Source organism: Panicum virgatum, chromosome 9N, assembly GCF_016808335.1.
Source record: "Panicum virgatum strain AP13 chromosome 9N, P.virgatum_v5, whole genome shotgun sequence".
Classification (NCBI taxonomy): Eukaryota; Viridiplantae; Streptophyta; class Magnoliopsida; order Poales; family Poaceae; genus Panicum; species Panicum virgatum.
The window spans coordinates 11473455-11491698 of NC_053153.1; the positions used below are offsets into that span (position 1 = coordinate 11473455).

An 18244-nucleotide genomic window follows, 5' to 3' on the forward strand; every position below is an offset into this window, starting at 1 on the left:
CCACTGACGGCCGGACCCCACGCGGGGCCGAACCGACGCTTTCTTTACCGCACCACCTCCCCAGCAGGGTTCACCTTACCGACGGTAAAGCGATTTTCGCCAACTAGCGGTATCGGTAAACCGGCGGTAAATCGCCGAAAACCGCTAGAAACCGCTCGAAATGACAATTCAAATTCAAAAAACCGGTAACCGTTGTTTACCGACCGGTAATCGATGTTTACCGACCGGTAACCGTCGTTTTTAACCGGTAAACACCGTATGACTTTGGAAAATTAAAAATTTTGGCAGCATTTCACCGTAATTTTGTAAATATCATTACTGATGGTATATATCAAACAATTATATAACATTTACACATACATAGAATAGAAGTTCATATCCATAAAAATAGAAATTCACATCCATAGTCCATATAAATCATCACAACAATAGTCCATGCAAATCATCACAACCATAGTCCTCACAAACCATCATCGTCAATATATATAATACATAGTAGTGGTTTCCGGTCCAAATGAACAAATGAAAATATATGTACATATTTGAAATATGAACACACATATACACATATAGCTAAAATGAACAAATTAACATCCGACTACCATGAACAAATGGATCCATATAGCTAATATGAACACATGTTTTTGAATATAGCTACACAACAAACATCTAAAAATCAATGTAAAATCAAGAAATACTCACAATGCAGTGGTTTCCGGTCTAAACGCGCCGATTTTCGCTCGGAAAATGCCGAATACCGCTCGGGATTAGAGGATACCGCTCGGGATTACCGGTCCGAAAGTTTTTTTATTTTTTTGAGTGCCCAAATAGTCAAATATTTGAACATGTTCTATATTAGAATGATGTATGTCATCTCTACTTTCTTACCATATTTTTTCCTTTTTTATTTCAAATATTTTTGAAAATTTTAAATTCGGGCGAAATTTTTCGAAATTTACCGCCGGTATGGGTTGCCGCCTAGTAGCGGTATCGGTAAAAATCGGCGGTAACCCGTAAGGAAAACACTGCTCCCCAGTCGTTGCAGTCAACCCGCGTCTGGCCAGTCCTCCGCCACTTCCTTAAAGCCACCCGCGGAAGAGCCAGCCGTCGGGCACCGTGTCGCTACCCTCTGGGCCCAAGAGTAACTGTAAGCCCACTGGCATGGACACGTAGCGTGTTCCCCCTACTGTATCGTAAATTTTCACTTCCCACCACGACGCCACGGCACACGGCATACCCTCCCTCCCCTCAAGCAGCCGAAGGCCGAAGCTCTCCTCCCCCAATCCTTCCCAGATGCTGCGCCGCAACCGCGGCTGCGAAATCGAGTTCGAATTCCGACGCGCTCCCATGGAGCTCAGGATTTAGGTGTGAGCTGCGCCCCCTCGTATGGATCCAGATGTTCTCGTGGGGCCGTAAGCAGTCCTCTTCATCCGGCTCGTCCTCCTCCGGCCGCCGCCGCCGCGGCGGCGGGGCGGACGCCTCCATGGACTCCAGCAGCCGCGGCGGCGGCGGGAGCGGGAGCGGCAGCCGAGGGCGGAGCCCGCGGCTGGATCGCCGCAACGCGGCGAAGCGCATCGAGTACGAGGTGGGCGGCGCGGGGGCGTCCGCGTTGGTGGGCGCGTCGTGGTCGTCCTCGTCCTCGGCGGAGCAGCAGCGGTCACCGGGGCTCCGCCCCTCGCGCTCGCTCGACCTTGCCCCCGGCGCGGACCTCCGCATCAGCGGGAGCGTGGAGGGGGAGGTCGACGAGCTCTGCCGCAGCCTGGGGCTCTCGGGGCCCGAGGAGTTCGCCATCCCCATCGCGGCCTGGGAGGCGCGCAAGTCGCGCTCCAACTCCGACCTCCTCCCGCGCCCCCGCCTCGTCGCGTCCCCTCCCGCCGATGAACTCTCGCCCATCGCGCGCGCGGTCTCGGCGCCCAATGTTCAGCCGGCTCTCTCCGTCCCTGCGCCCATTCCTGAGGAGTCGCCCCACTCGTCCTCCACCTCCACCGCCACCGAGTCGGCGGAGGAGCCTACCGTTCCGGCGCCGGAGTTGTCCCCCAAGGCCGCCCCTGCCGTTGCTGTTGCGCCTCCCGTCGGGGGTTTGCCCCTCTCCTCGCCCAAGAGGGGAGGCGGGGAGGTCGGAATACGGGGTGTCCGGCCGCCTCTGCTCTCCCCGCCTCCGCCTATCACAGCACTCGCTCCTCCGCCGGTGAGGAGGCCCGTTGTTGCTGATGACTTGACTGGGTCGGCTTGGGACATTGTGCAGTCGTTTGCTCCCAGTGAAGAGAGAAGTGAACTGGGAGGGGCTCATGAACGCGCGGACAATCGTCACGTGTCAGACACAGAGGAGGGCGAGGTTGAAGATGGGGTGGCAGCAGTGGAGGGGGAGCTGAAAGAGTTGAGAATAGGAGAGACCTTCGAGGGTTTCACTGGAACATCTTCCTTGTCGACAACAAACGATGATGACGCATCCAGTACAACCACAGAAGCCATGTTCATCATCTCACCAAATGGCAAGTTCAAGCGGAAGATTAAGTCATGGATGCGTGGTGCTATGCTTGGAAGCGGCTCATTTGGAATGGTGTACGAGGGGATCAGTGAGTAAGTGTCAGTGCTAGTTCGAATATTACTGTGTGCACATGTTTATGTTATTACTCACCAGCCATTCCAAAAAAATACTGCAGCCTTTGGTCCAACATAGGCATATCTTAAATGTTGTCCTGATATCTAGCCTTCGCGCAGGGTTACTTTGATGACATATAGACTTACATAGTTCAAAGCTCCTTTGTTATAAGCTTGGCGCACCTCTTTCATTTGGCACCTAGTTTTCCTCCAATACTAATTTAGGTACCCAGCAAGATGTTTGATTTTCACAATTTATTTGATATATTAAATTAAACTAAAGTTCCATAGCTCAGCAAGGAAATCTTAATGTAGATCACAAAGATGACATATGTCATCGATTGAATTTTATTGCATATAAACAGTATACATTAAACTGGCACCTTTTGAATATACATTAAACTGGAGCCCGTCCCAACCCCTAACCCTAACACTAATCCCCTCCCCCACACCCAACTTGCGTGTGCGCCGCTCCACCTTCACCCCGTCACCACCGCCTTGTTCTCCCCCAACCAAAACACCTAATCTGAGGCTGTTCCGACAGGTGTGGTTCTTCATTTGCCGCTGGCACCTGATAAGAAATTTGAGCGTAGGTTAATTTTGGGGAAATTATAGCATACAGTATGGTCAGGAACAACCAAACAAGTACTCTCACAAGCAGACATTTATTGATTGGTTTTAACTTGTCATGTAAAGAATTTTTGTATTGAAAATCGCAACCTTTTGAAGGTGTAGATAGATAAATGGAGGATTTCTTTCATGAAAAATACTTTAGGAATTTAGGCCCAATTTGGGACAAGTCCGCCAGAAGCGCGTCACGCAGAAACATGCTGCAAGCTGTGTCTCGATTCTCGCGCTGGGATTCTCAGGTTTTATAGGACGCCACCACTGCCGACGTGGTCCCAAACAGGCGTTAATAACTGATTCAGCTTTGGAAGATTCTTAGGAGTACATATATATATATATATATATATATATATAATTTTTTCTCCTGATTATATAAGTTGAATCAACTGCTACTTAGAATCTTGTAAAGTTTACTCCTTTTTGTCACTCCACTTGAAAAGCTTATGTCAATTATATCTTTGCAGTGAGGGTGGATTTTTTGCTGTGAAGGAAGTATCTTTGCTTGATCAAGGAAGCAACGCACAGCAATCTATTCTCGCACTTGAGCAGGTTTTATCTGCTGATTAATCTTATAATATCATCTGTTGTCTGTTACACCACTTTTGTTGTTATTTGTGTCCACCTGTAATTTTACTTTTTGTGGTTTTCAGGAAATTGCTCTCCTTAGTCAGTTTGAACATGAAAATATAGTCCAGTATTATGGAACTGACAAGGTACTCAGCTGTTTTTTTAATCGAACATGACTTGCTGTTCTTTTGATGTTATCTGGTTGTGCATTTAGCCAAGACATGATTTAACTTTTAAGCAATCATTATGCCATTAGCAATATATGCATACACTAGTAATATTATTCAACTGATGTGATGTACTGATGTGTTTACACTTCACTTAATGCAGGAAGAATCAAAACTATATATCTTTATTGAGCTTGTCACTCAAGGATCTCTTTCATCCCTCTATCAAAAGTATAAACTACGAGAATCGCAAGTCTCTGCATACACTAGGCAGATTCTTAATGGATTGCTTTACCTCCATGAGCGAAATGTTGTCCACAGGTATAAAGCTGACCTTATTCTAATATTTTGGATAATTTAGTGCTTACAATGCAGTGGTAACCTTGTCTCCAACAAAGGATAGAGAGGCAGGAAAAATGAGTCTCTGATAGACCATGTAATGTAGCATACTTTTGTTGTGAAAATGATATTTGGGAAATAAATCTGCTTTCCAGTATTATCGACTTCTGGAAACCAACTGCTCCATATTTTTGTGATATTGAGGTCATGTTGTTCTATTAGAGATATATTGTTGTTTTTCCTTGTATTGAGTTTACTTGTACTCCAAGCCATACGGCAATATATAATAGAGGTCACCCCCCTCCTTTGGGTGTGTGGTGTTTCCCAATTCTCTACATGGTATCACGAGTCCGGGCCAAACCCTAGGCCGGTCATGCCCCCCTCCCCCCTCCTCCGCTGCCCTAACTCGCGCGGCAATCCCTGCCTGCGCGCCCACCCACCACCTGCCGCCGCCAACCCTAGGCCGCGGCACCACCTCCTCACCCCTGCGCCGCCTCCCTGGTCGGCCCCTCCTCCCTGCGCCGCCCCCCTGGTCGCCTCCTCCTCCCTGCGCCACCCTCTCTGGTCGGATGCAGGTTCAACAGATTGCATCTACAACAATCTGTTGATGTCCTGTGTCACCAACGACGGTGACACCCTCGACGACGGTGACTCCCTCCTCGACGGCATCTCCTCCCTCTTCGCCGAGCCGGTCTCCATGGCTGCGTACGCCGCCGTCTCCGTCTAAGCGCACGTCCCGATCAAGCTGGAACTCCGCTCCTCCAACTACACCAAGTGGAGCAGCTTCTTCGAGGCCATGTGCGGCAAGTTCGGCCTCCTCAGCCACATCAACAGCGCGCCTCCCCCTGATCCGCGCACTGATGCATGGAACGAGGCCGACTGTGCCGTCCGCAGCTGGCTCTATGGCTCCGTCACCGAGGACGTCCTCGACTTCACCATGGCCGTCAACCAGACAGCACGGGAACTTTGGGTCACCATCTCCAACCACTTCCAGACGAACAAAGCTCCTCGTGCCATCTTCTTGAGCCATGCGTTCCACGCAATAACTCAAGGGGATATGTCCGTCCATGAGTATGCCCAAGCCCTCAAGAAGGCCGCTAATGCTCTTCGCGACGTCGACAAGCCTGTTGCCGATTCTGAGATGGTTCTCGCCCTTCTCGCTGGGGCTGACTCTCGCTACAGCACCACTAGAGAGATCATCGCAGGAGACGCGACCATGACCTTCTCCAGGGCTGTAGATCGGCTTGCCCTCCAGGAGCTCCGCCTAGCAAATCAGTCCAAGGTGGCTGCGTCCTCTGCCATGATCACCTCCTCCTCATCTGGATGCGGCTCCTCCTGCCAATCTGCATCATCTTCGACCTCCGCCATGCAGCAGCGACCACCCCAGCAGCAGCAGCAACGCCCACCTCAGTAGGACGGTCAGCAGCAGCAGCAGCGTCGCAGGAGGGGCAGACGCTCCAACGGCGGCCAGCAGCAGCAGCAGCCGCCTCGCACACCTAACCCTAGCGGTCCTTGGGTCTGCATCAACCCATGGGCTGCTTTCCAGGGTGCGCAAGGCAGCAGCAATGGCGCACAGTTCCAGCGGGGCGGTCAAGGCATTCTGGGCGCCCCTCCTCAGGCTCACGCGGCGATCACCTCCCCTCAGGTGCCAACTCAGTCCCCTTCGTGGGATCAGGCTGGCCTGATCGCTGCTCTCCAGCAGATGGCGCTCGAAGGCAATGCATGGGTGATGGATACTGGAGCTTCTACTCACATGCACTCCTCGGAAGGTATACTTCTCTCTCGCCTTCCAGCTGCTTCCTCTTCGATTACCGTAGGCAATGGTGCACATATCCCTGTCACGTCCCGAGGTTCTTCCATTGTAGCCACAGATTCGTCTAGATTCATTCTGAACAACGTGCTTATCGTTCCATCCATAATTCGCAACTTACTTTTAGTTCGCCAATTCACTCGCGATAACCGTTGTTCCATTGAGTTTGACGCCTCTGGTTTTTCTGTTAAGGACATCCGGACGGGACGAGTGATCCTTCACTGCGATAGTACCGGCGACCTCTACACCATCCCATCAGTCGCCCCGCAGCCGCAAAAGCCATGCTTGCCGCCACTTCATCGTTGTGGCATCGTCGCCTTGGTCATCTTGGTCCAGCAGTCTTAGCTACTTTAAAACAGAACAATTTAGTTTCATGTAATAAAGTAGATCGCTCGCTTTGTCATGCATGTCAGCTTGACAAGCACGCGCGTCTTCCGTTTGCTACTTCTACTTCACAAACTACTTCACCTTTTGAGATAGTTCACTGTGATGTCTGGACCTCGCCGGTTGCTAGTATTTCTGGTTGTTCCTACTACTTGGTTTTGTTGGATGATTTTTCGCACTATTGTTGGACGTTCCCGCTTAAGCACAAATCCGATGTACATCAGCATATCGTTGATTTTATTGCTTATGCTCGCACTCAGTTCGGCCTCCCCGTTAAGTGCTTTCAAGCCGATAATGGGACTGAATTTGTTAACCACGCCATGCACACCACCCTCCACGCCAATGGTGTTATCTTTCACCTCTCATGCCCTTATACCTCCCCACAGAATGGCAAGGCCGAATGCATCCTTCGAACTCTTAACAATTCAGTGCGAACCCTCCTCATCCATGCCTCTATGCCGCCCAAGTATTGGGCTGAGGCACTAGCAGCAGCCACTTATCTGCTTAACCGGCGCCCCTCTTCCTCCATTAGTAACGCGATTCCCTATTTTCGCCTATATAACGCTTATCCCCCTTATGATCACTTGCGTGTCTTTGGTTGCTTGTGTTATCCTAACCTACAGGCCACCTCCACACAAGCTCGCTCCACGCTCGACCGCATGTGTCTTTTTGGGATATCCGCCTGATCATAAGGGTTATCGCTGTTTTGATCTTACAACGCGTCGCATCATTATATCTAGACACGTTGTGTTTGATGAGTCCACTTTTCCTTTCGCTCGTGAGACTCATCCACCCACCACCAGCTCCTTTGATTTCTTACTCGGTCGCGACTTGGATATTGCACCTTTGTTTACTAATCATGCAGCTGGTGGCTCTCCTATGGCTGCTCCGTCTTCCATAGGCGTTGAGCAACCGTGCTCGGCACCTGGTGGGAGTGGCAAGCAACCAAAGACACGCAAGCGATCATAAGAGGGATAAATGTTATATAGGCAAAAATAGGGAATCGCGTTACTAATGGAGGAGGGGCGCCGGTTAAGCAGATAAGTAGCTGCTGCTAGTGCCTCAGCCCAATACTTGGGCGGCATAAAGACATGGATGAGGAGGGTTCGCACTGAATTGTTAAGAGTTTGAAGGATGCGTTCGGCCTTGCCATTCTGTGGGGAGGTATAAGGGCAAGTGGATTTTCAAGCATAAGTTTCATTCAGATGGTTCTCTTGCACGTCATAAAGCTAGGTGGGTTGTCCGTGGATTTTCTCAGCAGCATGGCATAGATTATGATGAGACTTTCAGTCCTGTGGTCAAGCCTGCCAACATTCGCACTGTTCTTAGCCTTGCTGTATCTCGTCATTGGCCTATTCGTCAGCTTGATGTGAAGAATGTATTTCTGCGTGGACATCTTGATGAGACAGTGTACTGCCAGTAGCCTCCTGGTTTTGCTGATCCTTCACCTCCAGATTATGTTTGTCTTCTGCAGAAGTCGCTTTATGGGTTGAAACAGGCTTCTCGGGCATGGTACCAGCGATTCGCTACATACATTCGTCAGTTGGGGTTTGTTCCGTCAGTCTCCGACACTTCCTTGTTTGTTTACAAAGATGGCGCCAGCACTGCTTATCTACTCCTCTATGTCGATGACATTGTTCTCACTGCTTCGTCGACAGATTTGCTTCTCTCCATTATTGGTCGCCTTCATGCAGAGTTTGCTATGACTGATCTGGGTGATCTACATCACTTTCTGGGGATTTCTGTCACCCGTACTTCAGAGGGTTTATTCTTGTCCCAGCGACAGTACGCCTCGGATCTGCTACAGCGCGCCGGTATGAGCGAGTGCCACTCGACCTTGACGCCAGTTGATAGCAAGTCCAAGCTGTCTGCTACAGATGGTCCTCCGGTTGCGGATCCTTCAGAGTACAGGAGTATTGTTGGTGCACTGCAGTATCTCATTTTGACTCGTCCTGATTTTTGGCCTATGCTGTTTAGCAAGTCTGTTTGTTTATGCATGATCCGAGGGAACCACATCTTGCACTCGTCAAGTGGATTTTGCGTTATGTCAAGGGCACTCTGGACGCTGGTCTTTCTTTAGGTGTTGGCTCTGTCGACACACTCACATCATATTCTGATACTGATTGGGCTGGATGTCCTGATTCCCGACGATCCACCTCAGGCTACTGTGTCTATCTTGGAGATAATCTGGTGTCTTGGTCCTCTAAACGCTAGACTATAGTTTCTCGTTCCAGTGCTGAGGCTGAGTACCGGGCAGTGGCACACGTTGTTGCTGAGTGTTGTTGGCTCCGACAGTTGCTTCAGGAGCTTCATGTTCCCCTCGCCAAGGCTACCGTTGTTTATTGCGACAACGTTAGTGCTGTATATATGACTGCTAATCCCATCCATCATCGTCGCACAAAGCACATTGAGATTGATATTCATTTTATTCGCGAGAAGGTGGCTTTGGGAGAGATTCGGGTCTTGCATGTCCCGTCTTCTCATCAGTATGCTGACATCATGACTAAAGGACTTCCTGTCCAATTGTACACTTATTTTAGGACTAGTCTTGGTCTTCGTTTAGCTCCGCCTACGAGTAGGCTACGACTACGGGCGGGTATTAGAGATATATTGTTGTATTTCCTTGTATTGAGTTTACTTGTACTCCAAGCCATACGGCAATATATAATAGAGGTCACCCCCCCTCCTTTGGGTGTGTGGTGTTTCCCAATTCTCTACATGTTCCTCATGTCTCTTAAACGAAACCTATGTATCTTGTTAAAGGAACTATTTGTATATAGGACCTTACCTTTTCTAGTTTTTCTTGTGTCTATTCTTTGGGTGGCATATGTGGCCGAGATGCAGATTTTGACAAGAAATTCTCAGTTGTTTTTTCTTTTTAATTTTTTACTTTTACACCCTAGAATTTGGGCTGTGAACCCTTGAGGAGGCCAGTAACAAATGTAGGGTAGTCCTGTTAGGGTTAGAGCACCTTGCTCGCTTCTGTTTGGATCAAGAAAAACTCAAATTTTTTATTAAAACCTGGTAAAATACCGCTTTTTCTGGATTTTCTAGAACTTCTCTAAATATATAGGTTAACTTGGTATTGATAACTTCAATAAAAAATGAGATAATGCATTTTCTTAATGTTTTAATACTTTTGAGGGGCCATATATGGATATGTCCATTTGATGCTTCCATTCGATTTGATAATTTTGGTCAACTGAAACAATTGCTTCATATCCAGAGATATCAAATGTGCCAATATATTGGTTCATGCGAATGGATCTGTAAAGCTTGCAGATTTTGGATTGGCAAAGGAGGTTAGCCTTCATATTTCTTCTCAGTTATTTGCATGTTCTCTATCTCAAATTATCTTATGGAGGTAGTTTTCTTTCATGTTTCAGATGTCAAAAATTAATATGCTAAGATCATGCAAAGGAAGTGTTTACTGGATGGCACCTGAGGTACAAGTTACAATTTAACATTTCTTATTACTTTTATGCAACTACCATCCTCTGTAATGAAAATTGTCCATTTTTATGCTATTTTTCCACAGGACAATACGTGTGTAGTATCTCTTGACACGTAACTAATGCACCTTCTCATTTTCAGGTTATTAATCCTAAAAAGATGTATGGGCCTTCAGCTGACATATGGAGCCTTGGCTGCACTGTATTGGAAATGTTAACTCGGCAAATACCATTTCCTAATGTCGAGTGGGTATGTCATGCTATTCTGTCCTTTTTTTTCCAAATATTTGCAAGTTTAAATATTTCTTATTGTGTCGGGCCTTATCTGATGTTTAGAATATAAAACTTCTGGGTAAGAAGAAACATAGAAATTATAATGAACAAATATCTATATTCTCCATTTGACCTTGGAATTAAGAAGCAATATGATGTCAATTCCTCTCTTTTATGTCTTTGTATAGAAATCTCCATTTTTCTATTTTAAAAAATTAATTGGGTGGCACATGGCTGAACAGAGGGAAAACCGTAATTCTCTTTTCAAGCCAGTATATTGCATCTCTAGTAAATTTAATAGGAAGTACAGCCATTGTATCCTTGTGGCTATAAAGATTTATTGGACTGGACCTGCCGCTGCCTCGTCTTTCCTTGATTAAAAAAACACTTAGTATTAGTGTGGGATATTATTTTAAATTAATTCGCTTCTTCTTTAATAATGTCCTATGTAACTTGTTAAACTTGTAGTAACCTAGATAGGTTCAGTTGGTCTCCATCTTTCTACTAATGTTGCTTTGTTACTTGTAGACAAATGCTTTCTTCATGATTGGAAAAGGGGAACAACCTCCTATTCCCAACTACCTGTCAAAAGAAGCGCAAGATTTCATTGGCCAGTGTGTAAGAGTTGATCCAGAGAGCCGGCCTTCGGCATCACAACTTTTGGAGCACCCATTTGTTAACAGGCCGCTGCGAGCTTCTTTTGAATCTTCTCCCCCTGGCATCCGCTCGTAGTATGATGGATGGGCACTTGTCTTTGTGAAACCAATGCTTAGGTCATGTATCGGTAAGCTTCTATTATATTAGAGTAATGATTAAAGCTTCCAAGATATCAGCTTTCGAGGTTGTTCAGTTAAATATAGTCTTTCGCCTTGGTTAACTTTAGTTGATCAATGACATCTATGCTTCGCAGATCTTCATGATTTCCACTCGTGGTGCCAGAAAGGAACAACGAGGGTTTGTTTAGGATATAGTTTTGTATGTGTGGTCAGTTGGCATGGTGCGCTTCAGTATTGGATGCGTTCCACTGTATTCTTTGGGTATTCTTGGTTAGGCAAAGGGTTTTCCATTCAATAGGGGGTTCTTCTTTTTCTTCTTTTTGTACATTTGCTAGGCAAAAGGGGTGGGTTTTACTGTAATAGTGTTCTAGACTTAGCTGATGTTTGTAAATGTTTGGCATCATCATTCTTTACTCCATGGCTTGTTTGCTCGAAAAGCTGGTGAATTTATAGCTTTCTCATCTGTTGCGTCATTCATTAGCCGGACTAGGTAAAGTGGGGTTCGTCTCTAATGCTCACGCATGCATCTGCGTGCACGAACGAATTACACAAGTTTGGATGTAGGGCGGAACATGGAGTGGGACGTAACACGTGAGTAAAAGGCGCCCATACGAAGTGCTTCTCTGTCCATTTGCTCCGTTAGCCAGTGCTAGTCACCTTAAGAGGAGCTTGCAAGTCACGTGAAAGTTATCTAACCTATAAAAACCGCATTCAACTCAAATTTCTACCCGAAGCAATCCAAATTTGAACCCGGATGAGAAAAAAGACGTGTTGCTGCGTGAATATCCCGTTCTTGTGGCTGCGTGTTGCATGTGAACCAAAACGACACAAGCGGTAGTATCATTCTGTAGCCACTATTAGCGTATTGTGATATACTATTACCTGCTCCTAAAATTAAAAAAAACGTTAAGATCAGTCAGCACCGTTCATGCATGCTTTCACCGTGCCGTACGCAAAGCGTGGTACACGCATCGCTGCCACCCTCCTCGCCGCAAAGTGGCGGAGCCACATTGATGCCTAGGTATTCTTAGGAATACCCAACTTTTCTACACCAAATCAAATATACATCAAACATATACACATGCTTCTTAGCTATCGAAATATTCTAATATAATCAATTGACCACATTGTGACCATTTATAAGTACATGACATGTTTGTGATTAGTCTTTTTGTATAGCTTTTACCTATAAACTATTTTATATAGTTTTAGACTAATATTTTTTGTTTGAGATGGGAATACCCAACTCTGAAATCCTAGCTCCGCCACTGCGCCGCAAACACGCGCAAACACACGTGCGGACTGCGAACACGTTAACGCAACCCCGTACTCGAGCTTCGCGATCAGCTCAGCTCCCGCCGGCCACACGAACGGGATGGCGCATCGGCCGTCCACGGCTCGAGCCCGGTCGCTTTCGTCCCGCGGTTTTGTCCCGGCTCGGCTCCCGCAAAGAGCCCCGAGCTCCCGGCTCGTGCGCCGCCGCTCGCTGTCGCTGACTCGAGGCCACGCCCACGCCCACGCCCACGCGCGCGCGAGACGCCTCTTGGCTCGCCCCGGATAAATTAAACCGGGGCGCGCGTGTCCCGGAGCGCGCAGCCCCCGCCCCCGCCCTCGTCGGCAGTGGCACGCAGGCGGAGAAAATCCAATCATGTCCCCGTCCTCCGCCGCGAGAAAAATACTCTACGCGAGTAAATGCCGCGCGGATGCGGCAGCGCAGCACGCGACACGGGGCCGCCGCCCCCGCCCCCGCCTCCACACCGGGCGCCCTCTCCGGCGCCCGCTGAAGTGGAGCCGTGGAGGTGGAGTGCTAGCCGAGTACAAGGGCTGCACGAGGAGGCGAAGCGAAACACGGGCGGGCCGAGGCCTCGGGAGGGAGGAGCGATGAGCCTGCACGCCGCGCGCGGCGGGGCGCACGAGGATCCGAGCTGGAGCGCCCTCGGGCGGCGGGCGCCCAGTGACGTGATGGCCGGCGATCGAGGAGGATGGGGAGGAGTGCGGAGGTGGAGCAGGGCGCCGCAGGGAGGGCCGGCGGGGGCGGTGCGCGTGGGCGTGGGCGAGGCGTCGTGCACGTCCACCTTCCGCGAGCTCGACGACGTCTTCCTGCAGGTGAGCGCCCGAAGCTTCTGTGTCATCGGGGCCGTGCGGGAACCCGGGGCTGATGGAACAGTGAGTGTGCTTGCTTGGAGCTCCGGCGCCGGCCGGTTTAGGCCTCCGCCTTCTGCGGCTGGCATCCGTGCTTGGTGATGGACGTTGTGCTCTACTTCCGGCAAGATTCTCGAGCGATGCTTGTGTCCTCATTCCTCAAGGTTCATGCGATCTGTTCGGGGTACTCTTGATTCGAAGGATTTTATTATTATTATTGGAGGGGATCAATTCATAGGATTGTCACCCCAGAAGTAACCCCGTGCTGTGAATTTGATCTTTTTAATACGAGGGATCATTCAAAATAGGCTAAGACGGCAACGAGAAGTATTTATCGTTATGGTTGGTTTCTGGTTTCGACTTTGTTGGACTGTCGAATAGAGTTTTATGCTTGCATTACATGTTGCAGAAGTGTTTCCAGGCGTTAAAATTGTGGTAAATTAGACGTTAAAATGCTACGATGTTAAAATTGACACATTTCGGTTAGATCAGTCAATATTGATACTCAACTAGCACATCTTCATAGATTTGCTGCCACGCTTTGCTGTTGTAGATGTGAAAAATGGCCTATTCGTCTTGCTGTACCATTTCTCCATGTTAACAATGATGGTAAAAAATCACATTGTATGATTCACTCTCTTGGCTTCAGACGAAGTTAAAGACCAGGGTCCTTGCTGAATATAGCTACTTAAATACTCCCACAAACCTAAGATTTCTTGAAAAATAAGACACAATATATACGCATAGCTAATTCAATTGCTGTTGATTACAGTTGCAGCTCATTGAATTGGTGAATTGCGCAATGTGATGTACTCCGTAATACTGGATATGCAGACTTAGTAACACCCTAAAACTACTCCTAGGAAGTAATGTATATATTGTTTTATACAAAACAAACTCTTTGTCAGAAGATTATACGCACTATCTTATTCAATTATTGTACTGATTCCTAGGAAGTAATGTATATATTGTTTTATACAAAACAAACTTTTTGTCAGAAGATTATATGCACTATCTTATTCAATTATTGTACTGACTTCATCTCTATTTATTTCAATTTTTGTTTCAGAAACAAACAAAAGTCTGGCTTGCAGAAGTTCTGCATCTTAGATTTGATGAAGGAGTTTTAGTTGCAGACCTTCTTGCTGATGGGGATTTACTGTAAGTTTCTGGTTTCTTCACCAGTCCTTGCTGCATGCACAAAAGTAGTGAGCACGTTTGTGCTGTACACATGGTGTATAACTATAGAAATTTCGGATCCTACTGATTGGTATATTTTTGCTCACGGTTAATTAGTTTTGGCTCTTTGCATTTGTCTGCTTGCTTTCGCATTCTGAAGTCATTCAATAAGAACAAATAATGCCTTGGATAACTGGTTTCTGAAATATTGGAACTGTTTGATAATTAATCCTGTCTCTATGATATTCTAACCAGTTTCAAACTTCAGTGTCCTGACTCTTGTTTGCTCGCTTGTTTTTTTTGATAATGTACATATTCTGCTCACATGTTATATTCGTGTTGACAGGTATCGACTTTCCAAAGTAATATGGAAAAGGTTACTTAGAAAGGACAAAGATCAATTCAAGCAATCAAAAGTGTATATTTATGAGCGACTATCCTTTGGCAGGAGCAATGGAAATTATATGCCCTATTTAAAAGTTGACTTTTTTCTAAAGGTATGGGTCATTCCAAATTTGTACTAATATCTTTTTGAGCGAAATCTTTCTAGATTCAATTTTAAGTGTGTTCATGAAAAAGAAATAAGTTGAAGTGCAATTTTTTTTGGTAAAAGTGAACTGAAATAAATCCTTGTTTTTTTTGTCATAATAGGAGCTTGAGTGAAGCATTTTTCTAGCATGAATACAATTTCAAGTTGCTAGACTGATGAGTTTAATTAGTTTAAATTGTCCATGGTTCTTGAGATATTCTGTTAATATTTTTGGGCATCAAAAGCTCTAAAACCAGTACTGAATCTGCTATTGATGGTAATTGAAGAAACATTAGGGAATAACCACACATCTGTATATCTTTGCTGTTTTGCAATTAACTCAGCAATTATATTACTCTCCAAGTTTGTCTACCTATTGGTACGAATTCTCAGAGGAAAGTTATAAATTATGTAATTAAATCATCTCTAATAGGTGATGTATCTTGACATCTTGCTTAGTTTCCTACTAATTGAAGCCAATTTTTGCGTTAACTGTTGGGTGGACAGTATACCACTTAAAAAAAAAAGCTAATGGTCCTAAGTTTGAGACCTGGTGGAATTTTAACGACAGAGGAAAAAAAACAATGGACCTGGTGGGAGTATTTAAGTTTATTGTCCACACTACATAGACTGCTTAAGCTTCTGGATATTTTGGTTGACACTTGAAACTGAATGCGGTCATATTTACTTTACTGGTTGATATTGCATTTCTTCGCAAAGGGTTGCTTGTTAATCTTTGTTCTTTCCAGATATGTCAAATCCTCGGGTTAGCTGGAATTGATCTGTTTACCCCTTCTGATGTGGTTGAAAAAAGAAATGTTCGGAAGGTCTGTATATGCATCCGATCGGTATCTAAAAAGTCTCGCATGATGCACCTAAATGTAAGTCGATACTAGCACGACCTATTTCAGAAATGCATTTTTCAATTACTATATCAACAGTTGTGACTTTAATTTACATGGTTCTGATCTTCTGTGGTGATAGGTGCCTGATTTTGATATAGTGACATACACAATATCCATGCCCAACTGTATTGTTGGAGGTATACGTAGAAGTCTGGAGCAGCTACAATACAGTTCGTCCAGTTCAAGTGGATACAGTACACCTGATAGTTTCAAAGCATTGCAGTATCAGGCAAGCTTCTGGAAAAGGTTTCTTTTATTTTAAATGAACCTGCTTAATATACTCACGTAATATCTATTTTTCACAGATAATATTTGGTGGAAAGAACGACGAGCATGCGGAAACAAATTATGACTCTGATGAAGCAGAAAGCAGACTGTCTCTTCTAGAACCTGAGGACTCAGTTGATGAAGACAATTTTGCAACCATGCTTTCACTCCCTAAAGAAGAAAGTAAAGGCTATGGAGAAAGTGGACATGATATGCTTGAAGAAAAATCTCTAGCTGAATCTGTGGGATCACTTAACTTTGGTGTTATGGATTCGGAGTCCGCAGATTCAACTCCACAAAATCATGACAAAGAATCTTACTCTATTCATTCTGCAACTGAACAATGTTCAAGAACTAGAACCGCGAAATGTGCCTTAAGTTCAGAAGAGGCAGATTCCATAAGTAGTCATTTGACGTTTGAAAGTGGCAAGAATGATTTGGAGTTGAATGCTCATCCTGTTGCAGATTCAGAAAGGATTTATGATGTACAGGCCAAATCTCTAGATCATTCTATTCAGGGAAATGGGGAAACATTAGTTGATCATCCAAAAAAAGAGTGTGCTGACCTCCAAAAGGACACTGGCACCATCGATCTGCATTGTGACGCCCTTGCCTGTGATAGGGAGTCAGTGAGTTCAAGTTGCGAGGAACTGAGACATGGGTTAAATGGCGAGCCGTCAGACCTGAGCAAATTGCCGATGGTTTCTGAAGATGCGGTGAATAATATAGAGCCAAGCCTGACTGGGATGACAAATGATAGCATGTGTGAAGAGCTGAATCCCGAACTCAGTGATAGATATCAAATGGTGCCTCCTGAAACGGACGAGTTCAGTTTCACTCTTGTAATTATGTCTCCTTCACACGCATTCTTAACGCTCACCTGCCATGCAGGAATGTTCCCAACCTGGAGATAAACCTGTGGACTTAAACGGTATAGCTAAGCCTCCTCAAAGGCCTGAAGATGATGCCCCCAAATCAGGGAAAGGGGTGTTAAAGTCAGTTGCCGGAGGAATTACCCTTGTCGGCGCAGTGTTCTTCATGGTCCATCTCAGGTGTGATATCAAGTTGGCGTTACATTACAAGTTCGCTGCTGTACCATTACTAGATCTTATAACGTAATCCATTTGTGCTGCACTGCTGCAGGAGAAGCAATGAGAGAAGCTTCACGATAAGTTATACCATCACTTCCAAAAACATCGATTCATAGTGACTCAAGGGCTAAGAACATGGACAGAGAAAAGGTTCCTGACGTGTATCCCGGGGCACGGCTGAAGGTCTAAAAAGATGGATATAGGACGCGCATGCTGCTGCCTGGAAACCGAAGCTTGAAGAAGGTTCAGCTTCCCGGTAAAAGCAGCTCTTATGGAGCGACTCCAGTAGCATCTAGCATATGATTACAGCAGCTTTGAGCGCAACTGAATTTCGTTGCATTTTGTTAAGTCACCTCTTACCTGTTAAAAGCTGATATCCTGTCCTCTTCATGTACAGAACCATTTAGCCATATATATGTGATCAATTACTCTCTAGGTATCATTTTGTACAATTGTATAGGAGTTGCTTGAGATGTTGCAAATCCTATATCCATAGTTGATTTTTTTATTATTTTATTTACAAACTGTATTTCAGAAAATGATCCCAAATGGGTCACTGTACATATAGCCTAGACCGGGCTGATACAATCGTACAAGAGATTGATTTACAAAAATTAAACACTACAGCAACTATAGGGGAAGAGACCGATCTTGGATTCATTTCCAGACGGAGGGGTGCCATTTGTGCAGTCACGGCTGAAGCGCATCTAGGCCCGTAAATGCAATCGGTAAGTTTTGGTGATTAATGACGACCGTATGCGACTAACGTATATTTTGAAGGAAATAATCTTTACAAGTTAAGTCTCATATGAAATGTGAAAGGAGACCCCCACAAAATTCATGATCAATCGATTCACGGACTCAATTTTCAAGAATAAGGACGATTCTAAATGTCAAAAGGAGATGAAGGACACTTGATTTAGTTTGAGTTTTATAATTTTAAGGTAGTGATCGTAGTATTAACAGGGGTTCTCGGGTTAGTAGCTTGACTCAAATTGATTTGGCCTTCGAAACGATGCACACTTGCTCAATTCAGTCCAAGACAACTCAGAAGAACTCAAGAAAACACTTGGAAGAACAAAAGCTCGAAGTTAGAAACATTTCCAAATCAACTCAGCTGAATTTAGGCAAAAAC

At 45.8% G+C, this 18244-nt stretch overlaps 1 protein-coding gene across 1 annotated transcript; it reads left to right on the plus strand.

Moving 5' to 3' along the window:
- Positions 1-1200: 1200 nt before the first annotated feature.
- Positions 1201-17625, plus strand: LOC120688709. The gene is given in 17 exon segments (XM_039971094.1): positions 1201-2580; positions 3693-3777; positions 3879-3941; positions 4126-4283; positions 9722-9797; positions 9882-9941; positions 10090-10197; positions 10749-10951; positions 12697-13102; positions 14208-14299; positions 14664-14814; positions 15596-15727; positions 15831-15980; positions 16057-16824; positions 16910-17070; positions 17162-17186; positions 17188-17625. Coding segments are annotated over 17 exon segments (3933 nt in total). The 5' UTR covers positions 1201-1396; the 3' UTR covers positions 17299-17625.
- The last annotated feature ends 619 nt before the right edge of the window (positions 17626-18244 follow it).